General features: G+C 40.7%; 1 protein-coding gene across 1 annotated transcript in view; it reads left to right on the top strand.

Moving 5' to 3' along the window:
- LOC118401852 (brorin-like) overlaps positions 1 to 13,915 on the top strand; it is a 53,652-nt gene extending 39,737 nt beyond the window's left edge. Inside the window, exon 4 of the mRNA XM_035799480.1 lies at positions 13,032 to 13,915. Coding sequence (XP_035655373.1) covers positions 13,032 to 13,174 — 143 coding nt within the window. The 3' untranslated portion in view covers positions 13,175 to 13,915. The remainder of the gene's footprint in view (positions 1 to 13,031) is intronic.
- Positions 13,916 to 24,111: the final 10,196 nt, after the last annotated feature.

Below are 24,111 nucleotides of genomic sequence, written 5' to 3'. Positions count from 1 at the left end.
AAAGGATACCTCCGCTCTTCCTGGGCTTCCAGTGGTAGGCCAGGTTCGGGTGGAAGGTCAGGCTCTGTCTCTTTCGTACGTCCACAGTCAGGAGCATCGTCCTGGGGGTCGTTGTTGTCGTTGTCTCTGCTGGGGCATTGGACAGTAGCAGATGATCCACATAAACGTTGACATGGCATTGATCAACTTGGACATGGTAGGTAAAAAGCGTCGAAGGATCACACCTTCTTGGGGTGTCTGAAATCATGTACCATCACCCTTTTCTCCCTCTTCGAATTCTCTGACAGTCTGAGTCTGTCATGAGCTTTCGTCTGCTGTATCTGGTGCTTAGCCACAGTGTTGGACAACTCTGGTTTCAACAGTGTCAAGGTGGGTATGTGGTTGGCGTTTCAGAAACAGTTTAGCTGGTGTACATTCCGTTACTGTGTGTGTGGTGTGTGCCGGTAAATGAACAGCAAGTGGGCAAGCCTTTGGTGGGTGGGCACAGACTGAACCTTGAGTCTAGTCCTTCTTAAAGGTTTGCACTGCTCTCCGCTGTTCCTTTTGATGCAGGATGGTAAGGTGGTAGCAGGATGTGCCTTAATCCGTTGTTTTGTGGTTCCAGATAACTGCGGGCAAGTGCTTTAATTTGAGTGACCCCTGGAAGTCCCTCATACAGGTCAGACAGCAGTCTCCTCCAGAACTTGGGAGGTAACACCACCCTTGATCCCCACAGTGCACAGCCTTACACAGCCTTACACAGCCTTGATTTGTAGATAACTGTTATTGTTGAATGGACAAAGGCTATTGTCGCTTACAAATGTTGGCCCGCCCACCTATGTTAAGTCCAAGACTTTTGAAAGCACTGGGTCTTTCTTGGTTTCCTTTGCCCTGTCTGAAGGAGATATATGCAGTTTGTCGATGAGAGAGATCTGGAAGACTGCTCCATTACTTCAATGGCGGTGTAACTTTTGCATGGTAGTCTTGATAGTGCATCTGCATTTGCGTGATCACTGGATCGTCTGTACTCGTTCTCGTGGTCGTAGGCTAGCCGTATCAGAGCCCAAAGTTGCATTCGAAGTACAGCCATGGTTGGTATGGCTGATTTTGGTCCAAGGATGGCCAACAGAGGCTTGTGATCTGTCAGCAATTGGAAGTTCCTTCCGTAGAGGTATTTGTGAAAGTTCTGCACTCCAAATATTATGCTCAGGGTTTCCTTCTGAATTTGAGCTGAATTTTTCTCACTTGGTGACAGTCTGTGTGTCACGGTCATCATTGGAATGAGGTGAGGACCAAAGCGCAGCGTGGTAAGTGTTCATCATATATTTATTAAGCCGAGAACACTAAACAAAATAACAAAGGAGAAACGAAACGAAACAACTAACGACACCTGCCTCTGATTGAGAACCATACCAGGCCAAACGCAAAACACAACATAGAAAAGGAACATAGACAACCCACCCAACTCACGCCCTGACCATACTAAAACAAAGACATAACAGAAAGAACTAAGGTCAGAACGTGACACTGTGATGCAAATGCGATTGGGGTGTTCTTCACCTGATGATAAAATATCTGAGATGACGGCTCCTACTCCTTATGAAGATGCATCACACGCGAGCCTCCGCTTCGTCTCTGTGTCGTAGTGGTCAAGCCGCTTGCTCTTTCGAAGATGCTGTTCACAAGTTTTGAATGCTTCTTCTAATTGCGAAAACCATTTCCACTTTGTTGGCCTGCAGCAGTTGGTGAAGTTGATGCAACAGTGTGGATAGGTTTTTGTAGGGGATAATACATTTTTCGTAACGAAAAAATCTAATTTCAACGTGGAAATGACAAACTTCAGATGCCTTTTTAAATCTCAAATACACTATAGAAGTTTTACATTTCCTACATTGCAGGGTGATCAAATTAAGATCCTACGTCTGTAGTTCAGGAACCCCAACAATTATCTCCGCTCTGATACATTTGTGGTTGCTGTTGCTGTCGGTTTGGTGCAATCCTTGTGCTTTGATCTTGTATCTGAGATACCTGGAGAAACTCACGCAATTGTCTGCGTTTAATTCTCCCTCCAAAACATTGAGAAACACGTCTGCTTTTTTTCATCTTTTGAGTTCATTTGCAGCCAGCCAACGCTCAAAGCACTCTAAATAGTAATGCTCTTTTGTAGCTTCAAACTCTGGTACTTGACCAATGGTTGCCATTTTCATAGTTATTTGTTCTGTTTCTACATTACACTTGTATTCCTTAATTTTCAGAATGTTCATCTAATTCTTCAAGTTTTTGCAATTTCTTAATTCTCTGCACACATTTGTAATAATGTAATCATACATTTATTTTGTCTTCGTATGCCTATTTTTTTTTGTTGAAAATATTTCCCCCTTTATCAGAATACATATTCTCCACTGAGATCACCTTTTTTTCAATGGGTTCAATGCCAGTTCTTACTTTCCCCACCAGTGTCGATTTTCTGGACTCCAATAGGCTCACTATTAGCAGCTTCCGATCACTGTGCTATTTAGTAATGCTTAGCTAGCTTTATAGCAGTCTTCTACTGGTGGTAAAAACTGACGATTGCCATTGCCATCAAATTTTCGAGTTTCATTACTCACGCGACATTCTTCCCTTCAAGCAATGTCCGTTGATGAAGTTTGATCACCTCATCGCCACTGTAATATTTGTGTTGTTGAGAATATCCCCAGGCAGGAGACAAGAAGTGTGTTGTTCATTAAAACATCTCGTGCAATACCACTTAGGACCATTAGGTGTCTGTCTATTAGGTGTTGTAACATAACACTGCCGTAATGCATTACTGCTTAGTAACAGCATAGTAACTAATATTGACAGATGTAGATCACAAAACTAAAAATGTAAGTCTCTGTAGTTCTAAAGATTCCATTTCCATATTTTGTACACACAATCAATTATACCTATCAACACAATACATAAAAAGCATGCTGAGGAACTTCAGCTTCACTTCTGTACATTTGCAGTTTCCTGCACTCTCCAAGAAGGCATGAAGAAGAAAGTCAATCCGGTAGTTGACTTGACTGACTTTCAATCAGTGTTGGGGAAGCTACATGTACATTTAGAAAATATAGTTTACCAATCTACCAATTACTTCCCATTGGAAAAAGTTAAGCTACCCTTAAGAAAATTATAGTTTACTTAACTAAACTGAACTGAACCAGAGCCAAAACCACTTCAAACAGCGAAACATGATGAAGCCTGGTCGTCAGGGGAGGCCTAGTCGTCAGGGGGAACAGGAACTCTCATTTAAAAAGAGGTAAAAAATATTAAGGGAATAGGTTTAGAGATGCTGCAAAAATATATTCAAAAGCATTTATAAAATGTCAGGCCTTGAAGATACAGTGGGGCAAAAAAGTATTTAGTCAGCCACCAATTGTGCAAGTTCTCCCACTTAAAAAGATGAGAGAGGCCTGTAATTTTTATCATAGGTACACTTCAACTATGACAGACAAAATGAAAAACAAAAATCCAGAAAATCACATTGTAGGATTTTTAATGAATTTATTTGCAAATTATGCAATTGAGATTTAGTCATCTGGTGCTGATGTGAGCCATGACCTGCCATTCAAAGCACTTCATGGCTACAGACGTGAGTGCTACAGGGAGGTCGTCATTTAGGCAGGTTACCTTCTCTGTCTTGGGCACAAGGACTATGGTGGTCTGCTTGAAACGGGCAAGTGTCAGTGAAGACACGTCCTGGTAATCATCTGTCCCCGCGGCCTTGTGAATGTTGACCTGTTTAAAAGTCTTACTCACATCAGCTACGGAGAGCGTGATTGCACAGTCGTCCGGAACAGCTGGTGCTCTCATGCATGCTTCAGTGTTGTTTGCCTCAAAGCGAGCACAAAAGGCATTTAGCCCATCTGGTAGGTTTGCGTCACTGGGAAGATCACGTCACTGGGCAGATTGCACAAGGTTGTGCTATTTTCTTTGTTTTTTTGCATGTTTGTAACTTTAAAAAATATACATATATTTTGTACATAATGTTACTGCTACCGTCTCTTATGACCAAAAATAACTTCTGGACATCAGAACAGCGATTACTCACCTCAAACTGGAAGAAGATTTTTATTTTAACGAGTCCGACGTGAATGATATACTGCTTTCCCGGGAACAGGCCCAAATCCCTGTCATTTGCATGAAGAAAAGACGTAGAAAAAGGAGGCGGAGGTTGGGCTGCCTTCTGAGAATTCGTAGGCGAGCGGGTAAACCCCCACTGCCATCCATTCTATTGACCAATGTACAATCATTGGAAAATAAAATCAATGACCTACGATCAAGATTAAACTACCAACGGGACATTAAAAGCTGTAATATCTTGTGAGTTGTGACTGAACGACGACATGAATAACATACAGCTGTCGGGTTGTACACTGTATCGGCAGGATGGAACAGCAGCCTCTGGTAAGACAAGGGGTGGCTGTCTATGTATCAAGGTTTTGCTTGCCTGAGGTAGAATATCAAGAGTTTTCATCTATACTCTTCGTAGCTGTCTGTTTACAACCACAAACCGATGCTGGTACTAAGACTGCACTCAACGAGCTGTATACGGCCTCCTAGTGGCCGGGGACTTTAATGCAGGGAAACTTAAATCTGTTTTACCTAATATCTTACAGCATGTTAAATGTGCAACCAGAGGGAAAAATAACTCTAGACCACTTTTACTCAACACACATAGACGCATACTAAGCTCTCCCTCGCACTCCATTTGGCAAATCTGATAATAATTTTATCCTCCTGATTCCTGCTTACAAGCAAAAATTAAAGCAGGACGCACCAGTGACTCAGTCAATAAAAAAGCGGTGATATGAAGCAGATGCTAAGCTACAGGACTGTTTTGCTAGCACAGACTGGAATATTGTCTGGGATTCTTCCTATGGCATTGAGGAGTACACCACATCAGTCACTGGCTTCATCAATAAGTGTATTGATGACGTCGTCCCGACAGTGACTGAACGTACATTCCCCAACCAGAAGCCATGGATTACAAGCAATATCCGCACTGAGCTAAAAGGTCGAGCTGCCATTTTCAAGGTGCCGGACTCTAACCCAGAAGCTTATAATAAATCCCGCTCTGCCCTCCGACGAACCATCATACAGGCAAAGCCTCAGTACAGGACTAAGATTGAATCGTACTACACCGGCTCCCACGCTCTTCGGATGTGGCAGGGCTTGCAAACTATTACAGACTACAAAGGGAAGCACACCCGAGAGATGCCCAGTGACACGAGCCTACAGACGAGCTAAATTACTTCTATGCTCGCTTCAAGGCAAGTAACACTGAAACATGCATGAGAGCACCAGTTGTTACGGATTGTTACCTCAATTTCCTTGACTAACCTGTGCCTCCGCACATTGACTCTGTACCTGTACCCCCTCTATATAGCCTCGCTATTGTTATTTTACTTCTGCTCTTTAATTATTTGTTACTGTTAATGCTTTTTTAAAGATATTTTTCTTAAAACTGCATTGTTGGTTAAGGGCTTGTGAGTAAGCATTTCGCTGTAATACCTGTTGTAGTCGGCGCATGTGACAAATACAATCTTATTTTATTTTTTATATGTTAGGAACCCGTAAAACGGCAGCCTTCCCCTCCCGCGCCATCTCTCTCAGCACTAAATAAATCAAATGTTGAAACAGAATGGCATTGCACATCTCATTGTTAATATTCCCACTATGATGAGTTTTTAATATAAGCTCCTTCTTTTTTTTTTGTCCAAATCATCCTAAAGTATCTATAAAAAAAGAAGACTTTTTATCTGTGTAAACAGACTTCATTAGGGCAAGTCTACAGTGTGCACAAATCAGTTCACTTGCAAGACCTATTGCGCTGGAAATATTTTAATGTTCATTTCAAGCACTTTTGATTTAGCTTGCCAAAGATCAGAATGAGCACAATCACTTTATAACGCCACATTGTTACAGACAAAACCATCAGTAGAGTCATTTTTATTTGCACAGCCTTTTATCCCCAACAAGTCAGTTTGATGGAAAACACCCCTCTTGTGGGAAAATGTGCATAGTGTTTTTATGCAGATTTTTTGAATATTCGCATGTACATCTGTCGCCACATGGATGGCAACCTAGCTAGTAACCAGATTTCCATCCAACCTTTTTATGTGAGGAAAGTACATGTACATAATCATTCCGTGCCTACTTGTTCGGTCTGTGTTTGTTTATTTTATGCCTGCTGGTTAGTCGGGCAGACATAGAGGAGTGAAGTGACAGAGGAATGCATTATCAAGAAGGATTGAGAACAGTTGCTGATAGTTGGTATTCAGCATTCATAAAAGTATGCCTTATTTACTTTGAAGAACTACTAAAATAGTGATTTTTGTCAGACAGCATATGCAACAATTGAAATATTTTATTAAAGGAAAGTAATGTGAACAAATTATGGTTAAGTGAAAAGCAGTAATGGGCAGTCTACCATCATGAAACTTTTATGAATTTCTTTATTCTGTCTGGTTACAACATTCAACCCACATAATACATTGCATTTCATTTAGAAACTGAAAACCGTGATCATTTTTTAATAATAGATCAGAACCCAAACCGACACTAATCGCTTAGCACTAGTAATCGCTCAGCATTGATGGTTTTGTGTTTCATGACAAAACCACTAGTAAAGTTCAAAACCCATTTCACTTTTTTTTTTGGTACATAGGAATTTAATCAATTATTTTTGGTATGTGCACTATTTCATTACACACAGTCAATTTGATGGAAACACATCTCAGGTGGGAAAATAGGCATATTGTTTTTATGTACCTCAGTAAAAACACTTTAAAGTACTACTTAAAAGTTTTTTGGGGGCATCTACTTTGCTTTACTATTTATGTTTTTGACTCATTTTACTTTTACTTCACTACATTCCTTAAGAAAATATTGTACTTTTTACTCCATACGTTTTCCTTGACACCCAAAAGCACTTACATTTTGAATGCTTAGTAGGACAAGAAGATTGTCCAATTCACTCACTTATCAACAGAACATCCCTGGTCATCCCTACTGCATCCGATCTGACGGACTCACTAAACACACATGCTTTTTGTGTAAATTATGTTTGAATGTTGGAGTGTCCCCGTGGCTATCCATAAATAAAATAAATTTTACGAAAAAGTGGTGCCGTCTGGTTTGCTTAATGTAAGGAATTTGAAATGATTTATAATTTTACTTTTGATACTGAAGTATATTTTAGCAATTACATTTACTTTTGATTACTTAAGTATATTTTAAACCAAATACTTTGACTTTTACTCAAGTAGAATTTTACTGTGTGACTTACTTGAGTCATTTTCTATTAAGATATCTTTACTTTTACTCATGTATGACAATTGAGTACTCTTTCCACCACTGTTTCCATACGGATTTTAGACTATTCACATTAAAATCTGTAGCCAATTGGATGGAAACCTAGCTAGTGACAGCTTATGAGATAAACAAGAATGGAAAACGCTCTACTTCTAGATCAACACTAAAACCTAATATACCCTGTCGCTTCACAAGATAAAACCTTCTGCTGTCTTACAGCATCGTTCCGGAATAATAAGATAAAAAGAAAGAAACAAAGTCACACCCTCTAATTATTCTCATAGTTTACGCTCCGTTAATCAGCACCTCTACAAAACAAACATTTTGGGGTGTGCGTCAGCTTATGCCTTTCACTTGACTAGAATTAAAAGAGGACTTTTAACATGTGACAGCACATATTCAAGACTACACACTCATTCTATTGCAACATGTTGGGAAGTAAATGATTCATACCATAGAAAAATCACTGCTCCAAAGGCTTCTCCCCTTCAAACACTTTCACTTACCATTTTCACAAAGCCAAGACATTTTGCTGCATTCATAATGCATATGTACTAAGGAACTGCATTACGGGGAAGTGATTTTTGTCTATTCTGCTATTTCCCTTACCTCAGCTCGCAGAGCCAGAAAAGTGGAGCATTAAGGTGTCCCTGATTTCTCTCATCTGGTAATGGCTGTTCCTTTCACACTCAGTCCACCTGCTTAGTGACATATTGGGACAAGTTTTCAGTACCTGCATATTACACAAGCACATATTACACCAATCCATTTGTGTTTTCTGATACATTCTGATGCTGGAGGTTATTAATGGTGGATAATGTTCTTTTGAGTCCCTTTTTAATGTGTTCGGATAAAAACACGACCTAGTGTCAGAGAAGAGAGATGTGTTAATGAAGCCACTGTGACTAAAAGGTGGGTGTTCAAGTGCTAAGCAAAAAGAAAGGGTGACAGCAATGAGTAAGCACAGCGAAGCACAGAATGGGTGCATAAATTAATAGGAATGAGCGTCATGCTAATCATTCTGTGCACAAATTGATGACCGGCTGTCGCTTAGGTCTTGGCTGCATAATAACATTTCATCTAATTTTGTATTGGGGTGCAGTCCACCTCTTTATAGTGTCAAACATATGATTATATGCCAGTTTGTTCATTCAGAAGTGTGTCTCAATAATTGTGACGGACTATCCTTGAGGCAATATTTTGCTTATTATTATTAATGAATCAATTGCGACAGCAGACAGGGACATGTGGTGAGTTGTTATTCAGGGAGTGTTTCTTCAGTTTCCATTTGAAGAGTTGTAAATGTGTGAGTGCTCACATTTTTACAGCCTCAACAAACTGTTCATTATTGATTGATGCACCAGCATGCTTTTCCTTAGTATTTCTGTCCAGTGAAGATTCCTTTACTTCAGCTGAAAAACTTGCCATTTATCAGTGGCAGCGGCATCTTAATACTAGAATAGTGTTGCTCAAGCCCATGTTGAAGGAGAAACCATTCCCTGCAGCTGTATGCCATGTTGTGGCTGCAGCTCCAGGAGTGGGTATTTGGGTCCATGCTGCTTGAAGGGGTGATTTATGTGAATATCTTTTTTGCCAGTTGGGGAAGACAGATGGGGTTTTTCGAGACAATGGCTAATGTTTCACATTGGGAACCAGAGCTAAGTAGGTTATAATGTAGGTTATGTGTAACTGAAGATTGATGAACAGAGATGGTACTTTCCATTGCAACTGCATCATTTATCAAATCAATGTTTTATTTGTCACATGGGCCCAAAACAACCGTATACCATGAAATGCTTACTTACAAGCCCTTAACCAACAATGCAGTTCAAGAAATAGAGTTAAGAAAATATTTACCAAATCAACTAAAGTAAAAAATAAAATGAAAAGTAACACAATAAAATAGCAATAACGAGGCCATACACGGGGGGTCAATGTAAATACAGTGGTTTGCGAAAGTATTCACCTCCCTTGGCATTTCTCCTATTTTGTTTCCTTACAACTGGGAATTAAAATCGATTTTTGGCGGGTTTGTATCATTTGATTTACCCAACATGTCTACCGCTTTTAAGATGCAACATATTTTTATTGTTAAACAAACAAGAAATAAGACAAGAAAACAGAACTTGAGAGTGCATAACTATTCACCCCCCTAAAGTCAACACTTTGTAGAACCACCTTTTGCAGCAATTACAGCTGCAAGTCTCTTGGAGTATGTCTCTATGAGCTTGGCACATCTAGCCACTGGGATTTTTGCCATTCTTCAAGGCAAAACTGCTCCAGCTCCTTCAAGTTGGATGGGCTCCGCTGGTGTACAGCAAGTCATTCCACATATTCTCAATTGGATTGAGGTCTGGGCTTTGACTAGGCCATTCTACAACATTTTAATGTTTCCCCTTAATCCACTCAAGTGTTGCTTAAGGTCATTGTCCTGCTGGAAGGTGAACCTCTGTCCCAGTCTCAAATCTCTGGAAGACTGAAACATGTTTCCCTCAAGAATTTCCCTGTATTTAGCGCCATCCATCATTCCTTCAATTCTGACCAGTTTCCCAGTCCCTGCCGATGAAAAATGGATGCTGTTCTCGGGGTGATGAGAGGTGTTGGGTTTGCGCTAGACATAGCGTTTTCGTTGATGGCCAATAAGCTCAATTTTAGTCTCATCTGACCAGAGTCTCCCACATGCCTTTTGGCAAACACCAAACATGTTTGCTTATTTTTTTTCTGGCCACTCTTACATAAAGCCCAGCTCTGTGGAGTGTACGGCTTAAAGTGGTTGTCACACCCTGACCTTAGATATCTCTGTTTTCAATATATGTTGGTTAGGTCAGGGTGTGACTAGGGTGGGTACTCTAGTGTTGTATGTCTAGGGTTTTGTATGTCAAGGGTTTTGTATGTCTAGGGTTGTTGTAGGTCTAGGGTTTTTTGTATTTCTATGTTGGCCTGATATGGTTCCCAATCAGAGACACCTGTTTATCGTTGTCTCTGATTGGGGATCATATTTAGGCAGCCCTGTTTTCCACTTTCTGGTGTGGGATCTTGTCTATGGTTAGGTGCCTATGTGCACACTAGTAGCTTCACATTTAGTTTGGTTGGTTGTTTGTTTTCGATGAGTTTTAGTTGATTAAAAATATGTGGAACTCTATTCACGCTGCGCCTTGGTCCCATCATTTCGACGAACGTGACAGTGGTCCTATGGACAGATACTCTAATCTCCGCTGTGGAGCTTTGCGGCTCCTTCAGGGTTATCTTTGGTTTCTTTGTTGCCTCTCTGATTAATGCCCTCCTTGCCTGGTCCTTGAGTTTTGTTGGACAGGTTTGTTCTTGGCAGGTTTGTTGTGGTGCCATATTCTTTCCATTTTTTGATAAGGGATTTAATGGTGCTCCGTGGGATGTTCAAAGTTTTGGATATGTTTTTATAACCCAACCCTGATCTGTACTTCTCCACAACTTTGTCCCTGACCTGTTTGGAGAGCTCCTTGGTCTACATAGTGCCGCTTGCTTGGTAGTGCCGCTTGCTTGGTGGTGCCCCTTGCTTGGTGGTGCCCCTTGCTTGGTGGTGCCCCTTGCTTGGTGGTGCCCCTTGCTTAGTGGTGTTGCAGACTCTGGAGCCTTTCAGAACAGGTGTATATATACTGAGATCATGTAACAGATCATGTGACACTTAGAGTGCACACAGGTGGACTTTATTTAGCTAATTATGTGACTTCTGAAGGTAATTGGTTGCACCAGATCTTATTTAAGGGCTTCATAGCAAAGGGGGTGAATAGATATGCACGCGCCACTTTTCCATCTTTTAACATTGTAATTTTATTTTTATTTTTATCATTTCACCTCACTAATTTTGACTCTTGTGTTTGTAATGCAACAATATAGCAAAACGCCAAGGGGGGTGAATACTTTTGCAAGGCACTGTAGTCCTGGGTGCCATGTGATTTAATTATTAAGCATTCTTTTGCTTGGGGGAAGAAGCTGTTAAGGAGCTTTTTGGACCTAGACTTGGCTCTCCGGTACCTCTTGCCATGTAGTAGCAGAGAGAACAGTCTATGACTTAGGTGACTGGAGTCTTTGAAAAAATGTTGGGCCTTCCCCTGACACCGCCTAGTATATACACTTCTGTTCAAAAGTTTGGGGTCACTTAGAAATGTCCTTGTTTTTGATAGATAAATGATTCATACCATAGAAACATCACTGCTCCAAAGGCTTCTCTTCAAACACTTTCACTTACAATTTTCACAAAGCCAAGGCATTGCACAGTGAAGAGGCGACTCCGGGATGCTGGCCTTCTCGGCAGAGTTCCTCTGTCCAGTGTCTGTTCTTTTGCCCATCTTAATCTTTTATTTTTATTGGTACTATTTGATGAAGCTGCCAGTTGACACTTGTGAGGCATCTGTTTCTCAAACTAGGCACTAATGTACTTGTCCTCTTGCTCAGTTGTGCACCGGGGCCTGCCACTCTTTCTATTCTGCTTAGAGACAGTTTGCGCTGTTCTATGAACGGAGTAGTTCACAGCGTTGTACAAGAACTTCAGCTTATTGGCAATTTCTCGCATAGAATAGCCTTCATTTCTCAGAACAAGAATAGACTGACGAGTTTCAGAAGAAAGTACTTTGTTTCTGGCTATTTTGAGCCCTGTAATAGAACCCACAAATGCTGATGCTCCAGATACTCAACTAGTCTAAAGACGGACAGTTTTATTGCTTCTTTAATCAGAAAAACAGTTTTCAGCTGTGCTAACATAATTGCAAAAGGGTTTTCTAATGATCAATTAGCCTTTTAAATGGATCAACTTGGATTAGCAAACACAACGTGCCATTGGAACACAGGAGTGATGGTTGCTGATAATGGGCCTCTATGCCTTTTCCAGCTACGATAGTCATTTACAACATTAACAATGTCTACACTATATTTTGGATCAATTTGATGTTATTTTAATGGACAAAAATGTGCTTTTCTTTCAAAAACAATCATTTCTAAGTGACTCCAAACTTTTGAATGGTAGTGTAGGTCCTGGATGATAAGGAAGCTTGGCCCCAGTGATATACTGGGCTGTACGCTTTACCCTCCTTAGAGCCTTACGGTCGGATGCCAAGCAGTTGCCATTCCAGGCGGTGATGCAACCGGTCAGGATGCTCTTGATGGTGCAGCTGTAGAACTTTTTGTGTATTTGGGGATCATGCCAAATCTTTTCAGTCTCCTGAGGGGGAAAAGGTGTTGTCGCGCCCTCTTCACGACTGTCTTGGTGTGTTTGGACCATGAACCTGCTCCACTGCAGCTCCTTCAATGTTAATTCGGGCCTGTTCGGCTCTCCTTTTCCTGTAGTATCCATTGGATATCTGTGTTTTACAAAGTTGTACAGTGTGTTGTATGGTATGTTGGTTGATATACTCATGATGTTGAAATGGTTTTGTTTGGATAATCCCTCAACTATTAGTAAATATTTTTGGTTAATGGTCGTTTGTGCATCAGTAACATTATCTTTCATCAGAGAGACAATCCAATGAAGGGCAACGAATTATGGCATGTCTTCCCTTTAACCAAACGAAAAACAGCTCTGTGGGATCGTGGGTGGAATGGCCCTACTGTGTTTTCCATTCCATCCACTCCAACCACAATCCCACTAAAAATTTTTTCAGGTCTTGGATTGACTGTATACAAAATCATGAGATTGACTGAGACCAATTTAACAGTTTATTCAATTCCTCTTTTGCCAGGGCCAAACTGTTATGCAGACACACAAGTGATCCCAGCTGGACGTGAGGTGAAGATTGATGAGTGTTCAATCTGTTACTGCACGTATGAGGAGGGCACGTGGCAAATTGAGCGTCAGGCCACCTGCAGCAAGAATGAATGCTAGCAGAACTAGAGACTGGCACTGGAAGTGGGCATGGGGGCAGGGGTTATGGGGCCATGGGTGCTCCCACCGTGATAATTGCCAGTAAGTACGCCACTCAATGCTAGCCTGACTAAACCAAAGTGAACTCTGTTGAGCACAAACAATGGTGAGCGCAGTGTTCATTCTGGTTTGACCAGGCTAACTCAACGCAGCCTTCACTCAGTCTAAACCTGAGGTCAGGGTCACCCTCCAGACCGTATGATTTCTGCATTTATAACCACATGGATTATTAAATCAAGCTTTGTATGAAGATTTGTAATCCACATACAGAATATCTATTTATCTATGTACTGAATTATTTATGGAGATATACAGTAGAAAAACTATAAACTAGCCAAAATATATTTTTTATAGGCACTGTATTTTATTAAGCTGCTATGTATTGGGTTAGAGGTCAAATAAACATCATGGAATGTATAGAATCCTTACTGTACAGCTGTCTGTGTTTTATAGAGGTAGAAACCATAGCCTACAGACAGGCAGTGTCATTACCTGAAGTTAACCAATTGGTAAGGTTTCAATATGACAACTTTATGTAATTTTGAAAATTACTTGTTGAAGAAATGTAAGAAGTTACTTGACTGTTTAAAGATTTAGCTCTCTTTTCTTGCCATTTTGATGTGTTTTGATTTTATGTGCATTTTGTAAGCAGCTCTCTATTATGTATTCATGTTTAAAATAAACAGCAACCTGTGCACTGTAGGCGCTTGTATGGTAATATCAATTCCTTGAACCAAGTACAGTTTTTAGATGTCGCAGCACACATCCTATTGATTCATGTTGATTTAGATGTTTCATTTTTGCACCTGTTAGCTCACAAGTTTTTATATGCTTGATGCAAGAGCTGATGGCTAATATTTCATAGACTGTCAAGAGAACATAGAAGAAATTATTAAACAATTGTGCCAATTAATATGCAACTGCTATCTGCATTACAATAGAGGTTCAATGGTAACTGAAAATCTTGAATTTCCATAAAATCTGCCTAAGGACATAAGCTGGAATCGTGTTATTTTTAACTGAATTAATAAGGAGGAGACTGGGCTCTAATTACGTTGATCCCCACTTCCTGCTCTCTTTCCCAGCTGTAAAAAGTTTGCTTACTGGGAATGTGTAAGTCGGAATTAATATTTAGGGAAGAGAAAAGGTTGTCTTTAATCATTACAGGTAGGCTAAGGATGAAAATACAGTACAATGTCATGATACAGTGCATTTGGAAAGTATTCAGACCCCTTCCCTTTTCCCACATTTTGTAACATACAGCCTTATTCTAAAAACCTGTTTTTGCTTCATCAGTATGGGGTATGGGGTTGATTTTAAAAATACGTGTGTGGAAAAGGGGTTGAGGAAGTTTTTTAAAAATTTAACCAGGTAGGCTGTAAACAAGTTGTAACAAAATGTGGAAAACAACACAGGGGAGTCTGATTAACACAGTAGAAAAAAATGGGCAGTCTATATACAATGTGTGCAATGCACTATTAACACTGATAAATGATCAGATGGGCACTAAAACCAGCTCCAGGGTTGGAGACACAATCTGTAATGGTGGATTTAGTGTTCAGCTGTGGTTTTGTATTGAACCATTTTCACTCACAGTGTGATCTGTTGCAGTAGTACCAGATGTTTATAAATCTAAACTCAGCAAAAAATAAACGTCCTCTCACTGTCATCGGCGTTTATTTTCAGCCAACTTAACATGTATAAATAGCTGTATGAACATAACAAGATTCAACAACTGAGACATAAACTGAACAAGTTCCACAGACGTGTGACTAACAGAAATGGAAAAATGTGTCCCTGAACAAAGAGGGGGTCAAAGTCAAAAGTAGCAGTCAGTATCTGGTGTGGCCACCAGCTGCATTAAGTACTGCAGTGCATCTCCTCATGAACTGCACCAAATTCGCCAGTTCTTGCTGTGAGATGTTACGCCTCTCTTCCACCAAGGCACCTGCAAGTTCCCGGACATTTCTGGGGGGAATGGCCCTAGCCCTCACCCACCATCCAACAGGTCCCAGACGTGCTCAATGGGATTGAGATCCGGGCTCTTCGCTGGCCATGGCAGAACACTGACATTTCTGTCTTGCAGGAAATCATGCACAGAACGAGAAGTTTGGCTGGTGGCATTGTCATGCTGGAGTGTCATGTCAGGATGAGCCTGCAGGAAGGGTACCACATGAGGGAGGAAGATGTCTTCTCTGTAACGCACAGCATCGAGATTGCTTGCATAGACAACAAGCTCAGTCTGATGATGCTGTGACACACCGCCTCGGTGAAATGCTCATTCCTTCGACAATAAACGGCAATCCGCCCATCACCCCTGGTGAGACCAAACCATGACTCGTCAGAGAAGAGCACTTTTTACCAGTCCTGTCTGGTCCAGCGACAGTGGCCCAAAGGTGACGTTGTTGCCTGTGATGTCTGGTGTGGACCTACCTTACAACAGGCCTACAAGCCCTCAGTCCAGCCTCTCTCAGCCTATTGCGGACAGTCTGAGCACTGATGGAGGGATTGTGCATTCCTGGTGTAACTCAGGCAGTTGTTGCCATTCTGCACCTGTCCTGCAGGTGTGATGTTCGGTTGTACCGATACGGTGCAGGTGTTGTTACACATGGTCTTCCACTGCGAGGACGATCAGCTGTCCATTTTGTCTCCCTGTAGCACAATCTTAGGCGTCTCACAGTACAGTCATTGCAGTTTACTGCCCTGGCCACATCTGCAGTCCTCATGCCTCCTTGCAACATGCCTAAGGCACATTCACGCAGATGAGCAAAGACCCTGGGCATCTTTCTTTTGGTGTTTTTCAGAGTCAGTAGAAAGGCCTCTTTTAGTGTCCTACGTTTTCACAACTGTGACCTTAATTGCCTACCGTCTGTGATCTGTTAGTGTCTTAACGACTCTTCCACAGGTGCATGTTCATTAATTGTTTATGGGTCATTGAACAAGCATGGGAAAAAGTGTTTAAACCCTTTACAATGAAGATCTGTGAAGTTATTTGGATTTTTACGATTTATCTTTGAAAGTCAGGGAAAAGGGACGTTTCTTTTTTTGCTGAGTTTATGTCTGACTCTACTACAGACTACTTTTGGACAATTACCCTTCTTAATACTGGTGGAATAATTTAGCCTAATCCCGTTATGGTTTTACAAAGTAACAGCACAGAACAGTGCATGATGAAAAGGAGGCAAATGGACAGATGTGGTGATGTTTTGTTGGAGAGGGTCTGCTCTTCAGCTTGGCTCTCGGTGCCCCGGTCCCTAATGAGCAAGCCACACAGCAGCGCTCTTTGATCCAGGGTTGCCAGACAACGGTAGTGTGCCTCCAGCAGTGAGACGTGCCTGTGAGCCAGCCCTGCAGGATCGAGGTAAATAAGCCCAAATGTGTGCATTTACATGACAAGCTCCGCTCAAGCAGCAGGGGAGCAGTGCCACACATCCGTTTCTGTCTCTCCTCATCTACCCCTGTTCCCATTCGCTTCCGCTCCCTTTCCAATCACATCTCAATTCACTCTCAAGATATATGGATTGGGAATGTACTTGTGTGAAATGAATGCTCTTCTTTCCCTCTTTTCCTGTATACAATAGGTTACACTTGCTGGTGTGCACTGTGCATACTCCAGTCTCCATTTAGATGTTGATCTCTTTACTTTGTTTGGATAGTCCATCTGTAGATGCTTTACAGACTATCTGCAGCTTCTCTCTCCCCTCCCTTCCGTCTGTCTCCGTCTGTCTCTCTCTCCCCTCCCTTCATCTGTCTTTGTCACTCTCTCTCCCCTCTCTAAAGTTAGCAATGAAAGAAAATGTAAGATTCACTTCCAAGTGACTAATTGTCAAAACAGAAGAGAGGCCAGCTGTGTATCCACTCCAAAAGTAATGAATGTGTGCATGGACTTTATTTTATATCTCTGGTGATTGTGGATCCAATATTAATGAAATATTGGTTTTGGGATTCAGCCATTTATTCAACAGTTATCTATTCAAAGTTGTCTGACGTGAAGTTTAAGATTGAAAAGCATGATTAAAACCATCTCGAATGTCTACATACTCCAAGAGAGACTAAATGAGTTATCTACTTTGAAATTAAATTCCCAAAGTATCGTGCTTCAAGACTGCCGAGTCTTCCTTCAAAGAGTGTACATTAATTGGAGACATATGTCTGGGAAAAACACGAGATTATCCTGGTTCTCTCGACACAGTCACCTCACAATGAATCCCTATCGTTCTGTACAATGCTCATATCAGTGAGCCTGCATGCCTTTGCTCCTATTAAATGACAAAATTCATTATTCATTAATGGCACCCAGCCATGGACCTCTGTAAAATTAAAAAAGTGCCTGCAAGGATTGAAGGACCATTTGTGTAGTCAAGTGTTCAAATAATGAAGGCACCATCAGTTAACCAGTATCTGCGACAGTATACCAGTATTTGAGACTAGAATCTGTCATTAATTACATTTTGTTAGGATTACATTGCTGAGCTATCTCTTATATTAATGTGTTAGTAACATCTACATAAATTACTTACAATATCCATACGGCTGTGGAATAAACAAGTTGTGATTAAATACCATTTACATGTGGATGCCAATGTAGCGAATCTATGCATACTGTACACACACATATATATATAAATATATATAAATATATATATATATATATATATATATGTCAGCATTCAAAGAGCTACAGATCACTGCATTTGAGCTCCTCAAAGGTTCCAGGGATATTACAAGGACACCTCAAACAGAACATGTAAAGGGTCTGTGTGCCTCATAAGTACGGCGGATTCAAATGATGTATGATATCAAACATAGGCATAGCCAGAGATAATTTGTTTACAGACACATTCTCTTGATATTTTTCATCATTGCCCCCAGTGGAAAAGTCTGGCAAAAAAAAGTCAAGAGTTAACGGTACTGTACTGGAGGTTTGGAAACAGCCCAGACCTAGGCTACTGCCTGTGTATGCCAAGAAGAGTTGAGGCATTTTGTTGGCTAATCTGTTAGGAGTGCATCTCATGCAGCTTGTCAGTTCTCAGAGTATAGGATGCAACATCGCTGCATTCTGAATGTGCCCGTAGGAAATATCTGTAACAAATGCTTGTGCTGTAATACGTTTTTTAATTTTTTTTTTACTCTTTAAGTTTAGGAGATGTGAGTAATTCTGAGTCTCCTTTCTATCTGTTTATGACATTGAAAGTAATATTGTTTACCATTTTACATCTTTCTTGCTTCATGACCTGTACCTTTAATGGGAGCTAAAGGCCATGCTTCCATGTTTTCATGTAGAGGCCAGCCATTAAAAATGAGTTCTGCTTCTGGCAGAGTTCACATTGATAAGAGAATGTTGTTCTCCAGGTTCATAACCCAATTTAATTATATTACTCCGTCTGCAAACCAGCATTTGTAAGATCCTGGTCGAATGAAACAGACGGAGGCCCAGCTAAATAGTCAAAAAGGTTTATTCACGGAACGTTCTAAAGTCAAGAATACAAAACAATTCATTTTATACTGACTTCTCATGCACACACATACACACAAACATACGCACACACATGTCCTGCTACGCATACACTGTCTGTCTCACTTCCCAGCCGACAGAGATAGTGACCTCGTCCTTGAGACGTTACTCCCCGTTCTCTCCCAAATCTCTAGTCAGGTCGGCACCAAGCTCAGACAGTCTGTGTTTAAAATACCATAAAGACATTGTTTTACCCTAATTCTGACTAGGACTACACATTTATATTGATTATGATTTTATACGTTCTAATCAATTCCATACAATTATAATATGTTTCCGCGCGGAATATTCTAATCATTCAATGAACAGACAATTCTCACCTATCACACATCCGCAAACAAATCTACCTTTATACCATTTCAGTCCGAATATTAGGAATGTTGTTGTTGCTTGTGAGTGCATTGAGGTGTGCTGTCTTCTGTCATGTGTGGCTGTTATTATCAACACTCTGACTCGTTAAGATATTTCATATACACAAGACTTCGAGACTAAAGTTGCAGTAATTCAGTCAGTCCTTCTTTATGTATAGATAGAATCATTTTTTTCTGCCTTTGTGTATTTCAGTCATGCTCTTCACTTTATTTCTTAAGAATTCTGCAGTGCAGCTGTACACACTGTACATGAATGACACCAGACGGCAGCCTAATGCTAGTAAACAGCTTTGATAATTCCATTTGCTTCTACGTCCTTCTGAATCAGATCTGTTCAAATCCATTAAATCCATCTCGAGAAATTCCACAGAACACGTACAGTAACATTCCCATGTGACCTGGCACTCCTTGATCAATTTAAGTTCATCTGTTCATGATTGAATGCAGAGCTCTAGAGAGTCTGACTGGCCTGAAATTGTGCTTTAGATTCAGTGTTATATTTCGTCTGTTGCTATCAGCCACACGTTAACATTTTGAATTTCACATTTCTGGATGGGGTTACATTCAGCTGGGGTTGTTGACACAGTCACAGGGGTGAAACGCCAACATCTCTGTAACATACCCTACCATAGCATTATATTCCAGAATCCCAGTCCACCATGTTTGGTTGAAAAGGGTCCAGTTGTGGTATCAGAAACCAGCATCAGCAACAGACAATGCTTTACCTCCATATCAACATCAATCACTAATGAAGAGAGGAAAGCATGTCTCCGTCTCCCCTTCTCCCAAAAGTAACTGTCTAATGGATATTGGGGATTTAATCTAGCTCTATCCATCATGGCTTGTTTTCCGTCCAGATGGGTGAATGATAAAATAAGGACTGCACGTCTTCTAGGACAACACTGCAACACCATCTCCTCCAGAGAGAGGCAGCCAAACTCCGGTGTGACCTGATTACTGGATGCATGCCAGGTGGTTCAATAACGAAGAGCATTGTTTTGATAGGCACATCTGCGTAAATAGCTGTCAGTCAGATTGCAGGGAGGATTGTGTTATCGTAAAGAAAGCAGCCTTTCTCTTCGCTCGACTGAGTACCACATGTTTGTATTTATAACCCACCATTTTATATGGCCCTCGTATTGTAATTCATCATCTAACACTTGATATGGGCTGTCAGAGCACACAGTGCATATATTAACTTGGCTTACAGTAATATCGATGGCCCATCTTCTCCCCTGCGGGTACCTAGTTTGTGAACAACACAGGTGTGTCAGAATTAAATGCAAACAACTCTTTAACTGAGTCTTTCCTTAATGATATCTATCCTCCAGATACCTGACAGCAGTTATTGGTTAGCGAGTGACTGACAGGCAGTGCATTTGCTGCATTTAAGTTTCAAACGCAGGTAATTCCACTTTGGTCGGTGGGAATGAAAACAGCTTGGCTAGGCAATAGTGGGGTTGTTTAATAATGGACACAAAGGTCTCTGAAGACAAGTCCATTTCTCTGAGCAACAGAGGAAGTCCATTACCCTCGGGGTTTCTTTGCCTAATGCAAACGCGTACTATCTTAATTCAGAATCAGAGATGTATTATTGCACACAGATAAAGAGCTTTTAGCCACATCCAGAGCTGTCTCTTTCTTCTGCCTCACCTATGGAAAATATTACACAACGAAATATATACAAGGAGAATGGGTCTGAAATTCCTTCGGGTAGATTGTTTCCTGTGAGCAATTTCCTATTGTTTCCTATGATAAACCATCTGAATATAGTTTGTTTCTGAGGAATAATTGTTTGATTGATTTTTCTATAGCCTTGTAATGCTGGGTCATAGTCTACATGTTAAAAACCTATTTGATTTAAGTACAAATGGGTGTAAACATGGGCGCTTGCCAAAAATGGAATTCCATATTTCAGTCATAGACCATTGACCTAAACAGTTACACATATTCAGTCATCACTGTTCTATTACTAAAATAATGCATCAGCATCAACCAATAATATGCATTATTTTAGTAATAGAACAGTGATGACTGAATATGTGTAACTGTTTAGGTCAATGGTCTATGACTGAAATATGGAATTCCATTTTTGGCAAGTGCCCATGTTTACACCCATTTGTACTTAAATCAAATTGTGTACTGCTAGCTAAGTGTACTGTTAGCTAGCTAGCTAACATTAGCTGGTTGGCTCGCTAGCTGATCTTATTATTCATATCTCAGAGCCATTTGCTTGGCTAGTTACAGCCTAATGTTAACATTGAACCTGGTTGCTTAGCTACCTGTAGATTCATGCAGGGTAGTAACGTCATGAGTTGGGATTATGGTTCATTATTTAGCTGGCTAAATAGCTACATGTCTTAACAAAAGACTCCACTAAGTAACCATTTCGTGTGTGTTCGTAAATTCAATCTGGCCATCTACTCCGATTTCAGAGCACTCTCGTCTGACTGTGCAAGAGCACAGAATAACTGATGAATTTACAAACGCTCAACACCTGTTGAATATGGCCGATGTCAGTAAACATCATTAAAAAAGCGGAATTCAATTGTTGCCACTCTCTCTGGATAACATGAAAACAGCCTAACCAGCTTTGCTCGGGCGAGTAAAATGGTCAGAGTTTGGGTGGGGCTAAAGCTTAAGAGGGTGTGATTGGTGCTGAATGGGTGTAGACAAAGAAGAGCTCTCCAGTTGGTACCAAAATATTCAAAGGCCATTTTTTTTCAAAAGTGAGGTTACAAGTTTATCAACTTTCAAAGCAGAATTACTTTGCCATTGTTCCTCAAATGCAGTGTATGATATACCATTTTGTAGCTCTGAGTCTCTACTTTTATCCAATGTAAAAAAAAAAAACACGATTTAAAATGTTGAGTGAAGACTGAATCAATTCGGTCGGTCACATATGGTTGGATTTTCTGCTAATAAAATTGTTTTTAACATTGCTTATGTATATTTGCATTATTCTTTGAAGCGCTATGCTTCAGTTGCATAATCCAGGTTAGGTTGAACACCCTCTAAAAGCTTTAATTAGCAGTATGTTTAGTGGAGACTCCACAGCTGAATTAGTGATGGGAATGAACAGGAGAAACTTAATGAGGTGACTCATCACTTTTCTCCAGCAGGTAGACCTTTGTTTGCGTAGGTAGGCTGCTTACTTTTCTTTTGTGAGTTCTATCTACTCATGAATTCTTCATCTGCATATTCTGTAGGTTTCCTAGTCTCTGACAGCTTCGCTGAGCGTGACATTGGTATATGATGATTTTCAGTAATATTCAGCCTTGGGGAATCTGAACATTAACCATCATGCTCATACAGCGTCATGATGGCGCCTTCGAGGCTGGACTGGGGAAATAATGTGTGTGAAAAGCTCCATATTAGAAGCATTATAAAGTGGAGATTTTTCGCCCCCCACCTCCTTCATGAAAAATGTACAGAGGCATATTTATGACTTCATTGAACTAACTGAGTGTGACAAGTACAGAGCAGGAGCGACTGAGGGCAGGGAAGCAGTAGCACAATAAAGCCCTTGGCCACTCTCAGAGGACATGACTGCCCCTGGTGCTCATGGGAGTTTTCATCTAAGCATTCTGTTAGAATTGTTTTTCCCAGTGGTTGGAGGTACAACATGAGACCGAATCTACTCCATCCACTTTGCCCTGAGTCAACTCTTATGCATGGCCAGTGATCAATTCACTGCCTCTTTACAGTGTGATGCATACATCCCAAGTGCCATGACCTACAGCACGAGGCTATAAATATATGGCCATACATTTTCATGAGTTTAAGATAGACATATGGACATACTGTACTCCAAGTAACCAGTACAAAGAAACACCATGTATGGACAGTGTTTGATTCTCTTTATTTCTAGCTTATATGTAAGTGCACATACCTCACATACCTCATCCCTATAGATCAGATTTCTCTCAGGCCATCACAAGACCCAAGAACTTCTTCTGGAATGCTCCACTATTTCTTTATTTCCTTTTGGTTATCAGCTTTTCTGGCTAATTTGGGTATTTATATGTTACATTGAGACGTTGGAATTCCGTTCATGATTAAAACAATATCAAATTAATTATTGCTGGATCTGTTTTTTTTTCTAGCTTTGCTATGTACTCTCGAACCCAAGACCCCACAGATCCATGCCCTCCTAACAGTATCTGTCTCTCTTTCTCCCATCAAGAATGCCTGATCTGTAGGTGTCATTCTGGGTCACCATCAGTCTTCAGCCGGTTGTCTGATTGCTTAAAATAATCCCTGCCCAGGAGGAGAATCAACCCCACACACATTGCCTACGACAACAACACTGAAATCATGACTTTGCTTTAATGACCCTCTGCATCACAACAGCTCCAAATTCCAAAGCTGCATTTTCTTACAGAGGAATGCAGCCAGTTCAGATCTGTCGCTGCAGCGCGGTAGTGTTAGGCCCGGCACTATGGGATAGATGTGAGATTTAAATCATTTCCGAGACTGCAGAGGAGGAGGAGAGCGAGGCAGACAAGCTGACTAATAGTAGAGAATTCTGTAACAAGGACTGCTTCAACGGAAATTTCTCACTCCAGAAATACCCATGTCCCTGCCAAAAATACTTTCATCCTGGGGCAAAGGGGAGGGTTTCAATTCATTAATAGCTTTTCCCGCTACATAACTGGAATTTAAATTTTAAAAAACACACATTCATTGAAATAAATTATGGGATATCATATAGAATACATTTTGAATGGGAGTGTAATAAATTAGGGCACTGGGTGGAATTAATTATTTGACCTCGGGAGTAATGGACATTGAACTTTTCAATATTATTCTATGCCAGGGCAAATGTACTGTACTTGACACATACTACCTGACACATTCTACAAAGGGTATATTGACTTGGTAAATGGTTGTATTATTAATAAGGTAGGCCTATTCAGTTCTGTGAAAAGCCAGTGTCATTTGAGACACTGTGAGAGACAAGCAGTGTGATTTTCACAGCACATGCTTATCAGAATAACTAATTAGGTTAT

Source organism: Oncorhynchus keta, chromosome 2 (genome assembly GCF_023373465.1).
Source record: "Oncorhynchus keta strain PuntledgeMale-10-30-2019 chromosome 2, Oket_V2, whole genome shotgun sequence".
In the NCBI taxonomy this organism is placed as follows: Eukaryota; Metazoa; Chordata; class Actinopteri; order Salmoniformes; family Salmonidae; genus Oncorhynchus; species Oncorhynchus keta.
Note: the sequence above shows the minus strand (reverse complement) of the source record. Positions and strands in the feature narration are given on the sequence as shown.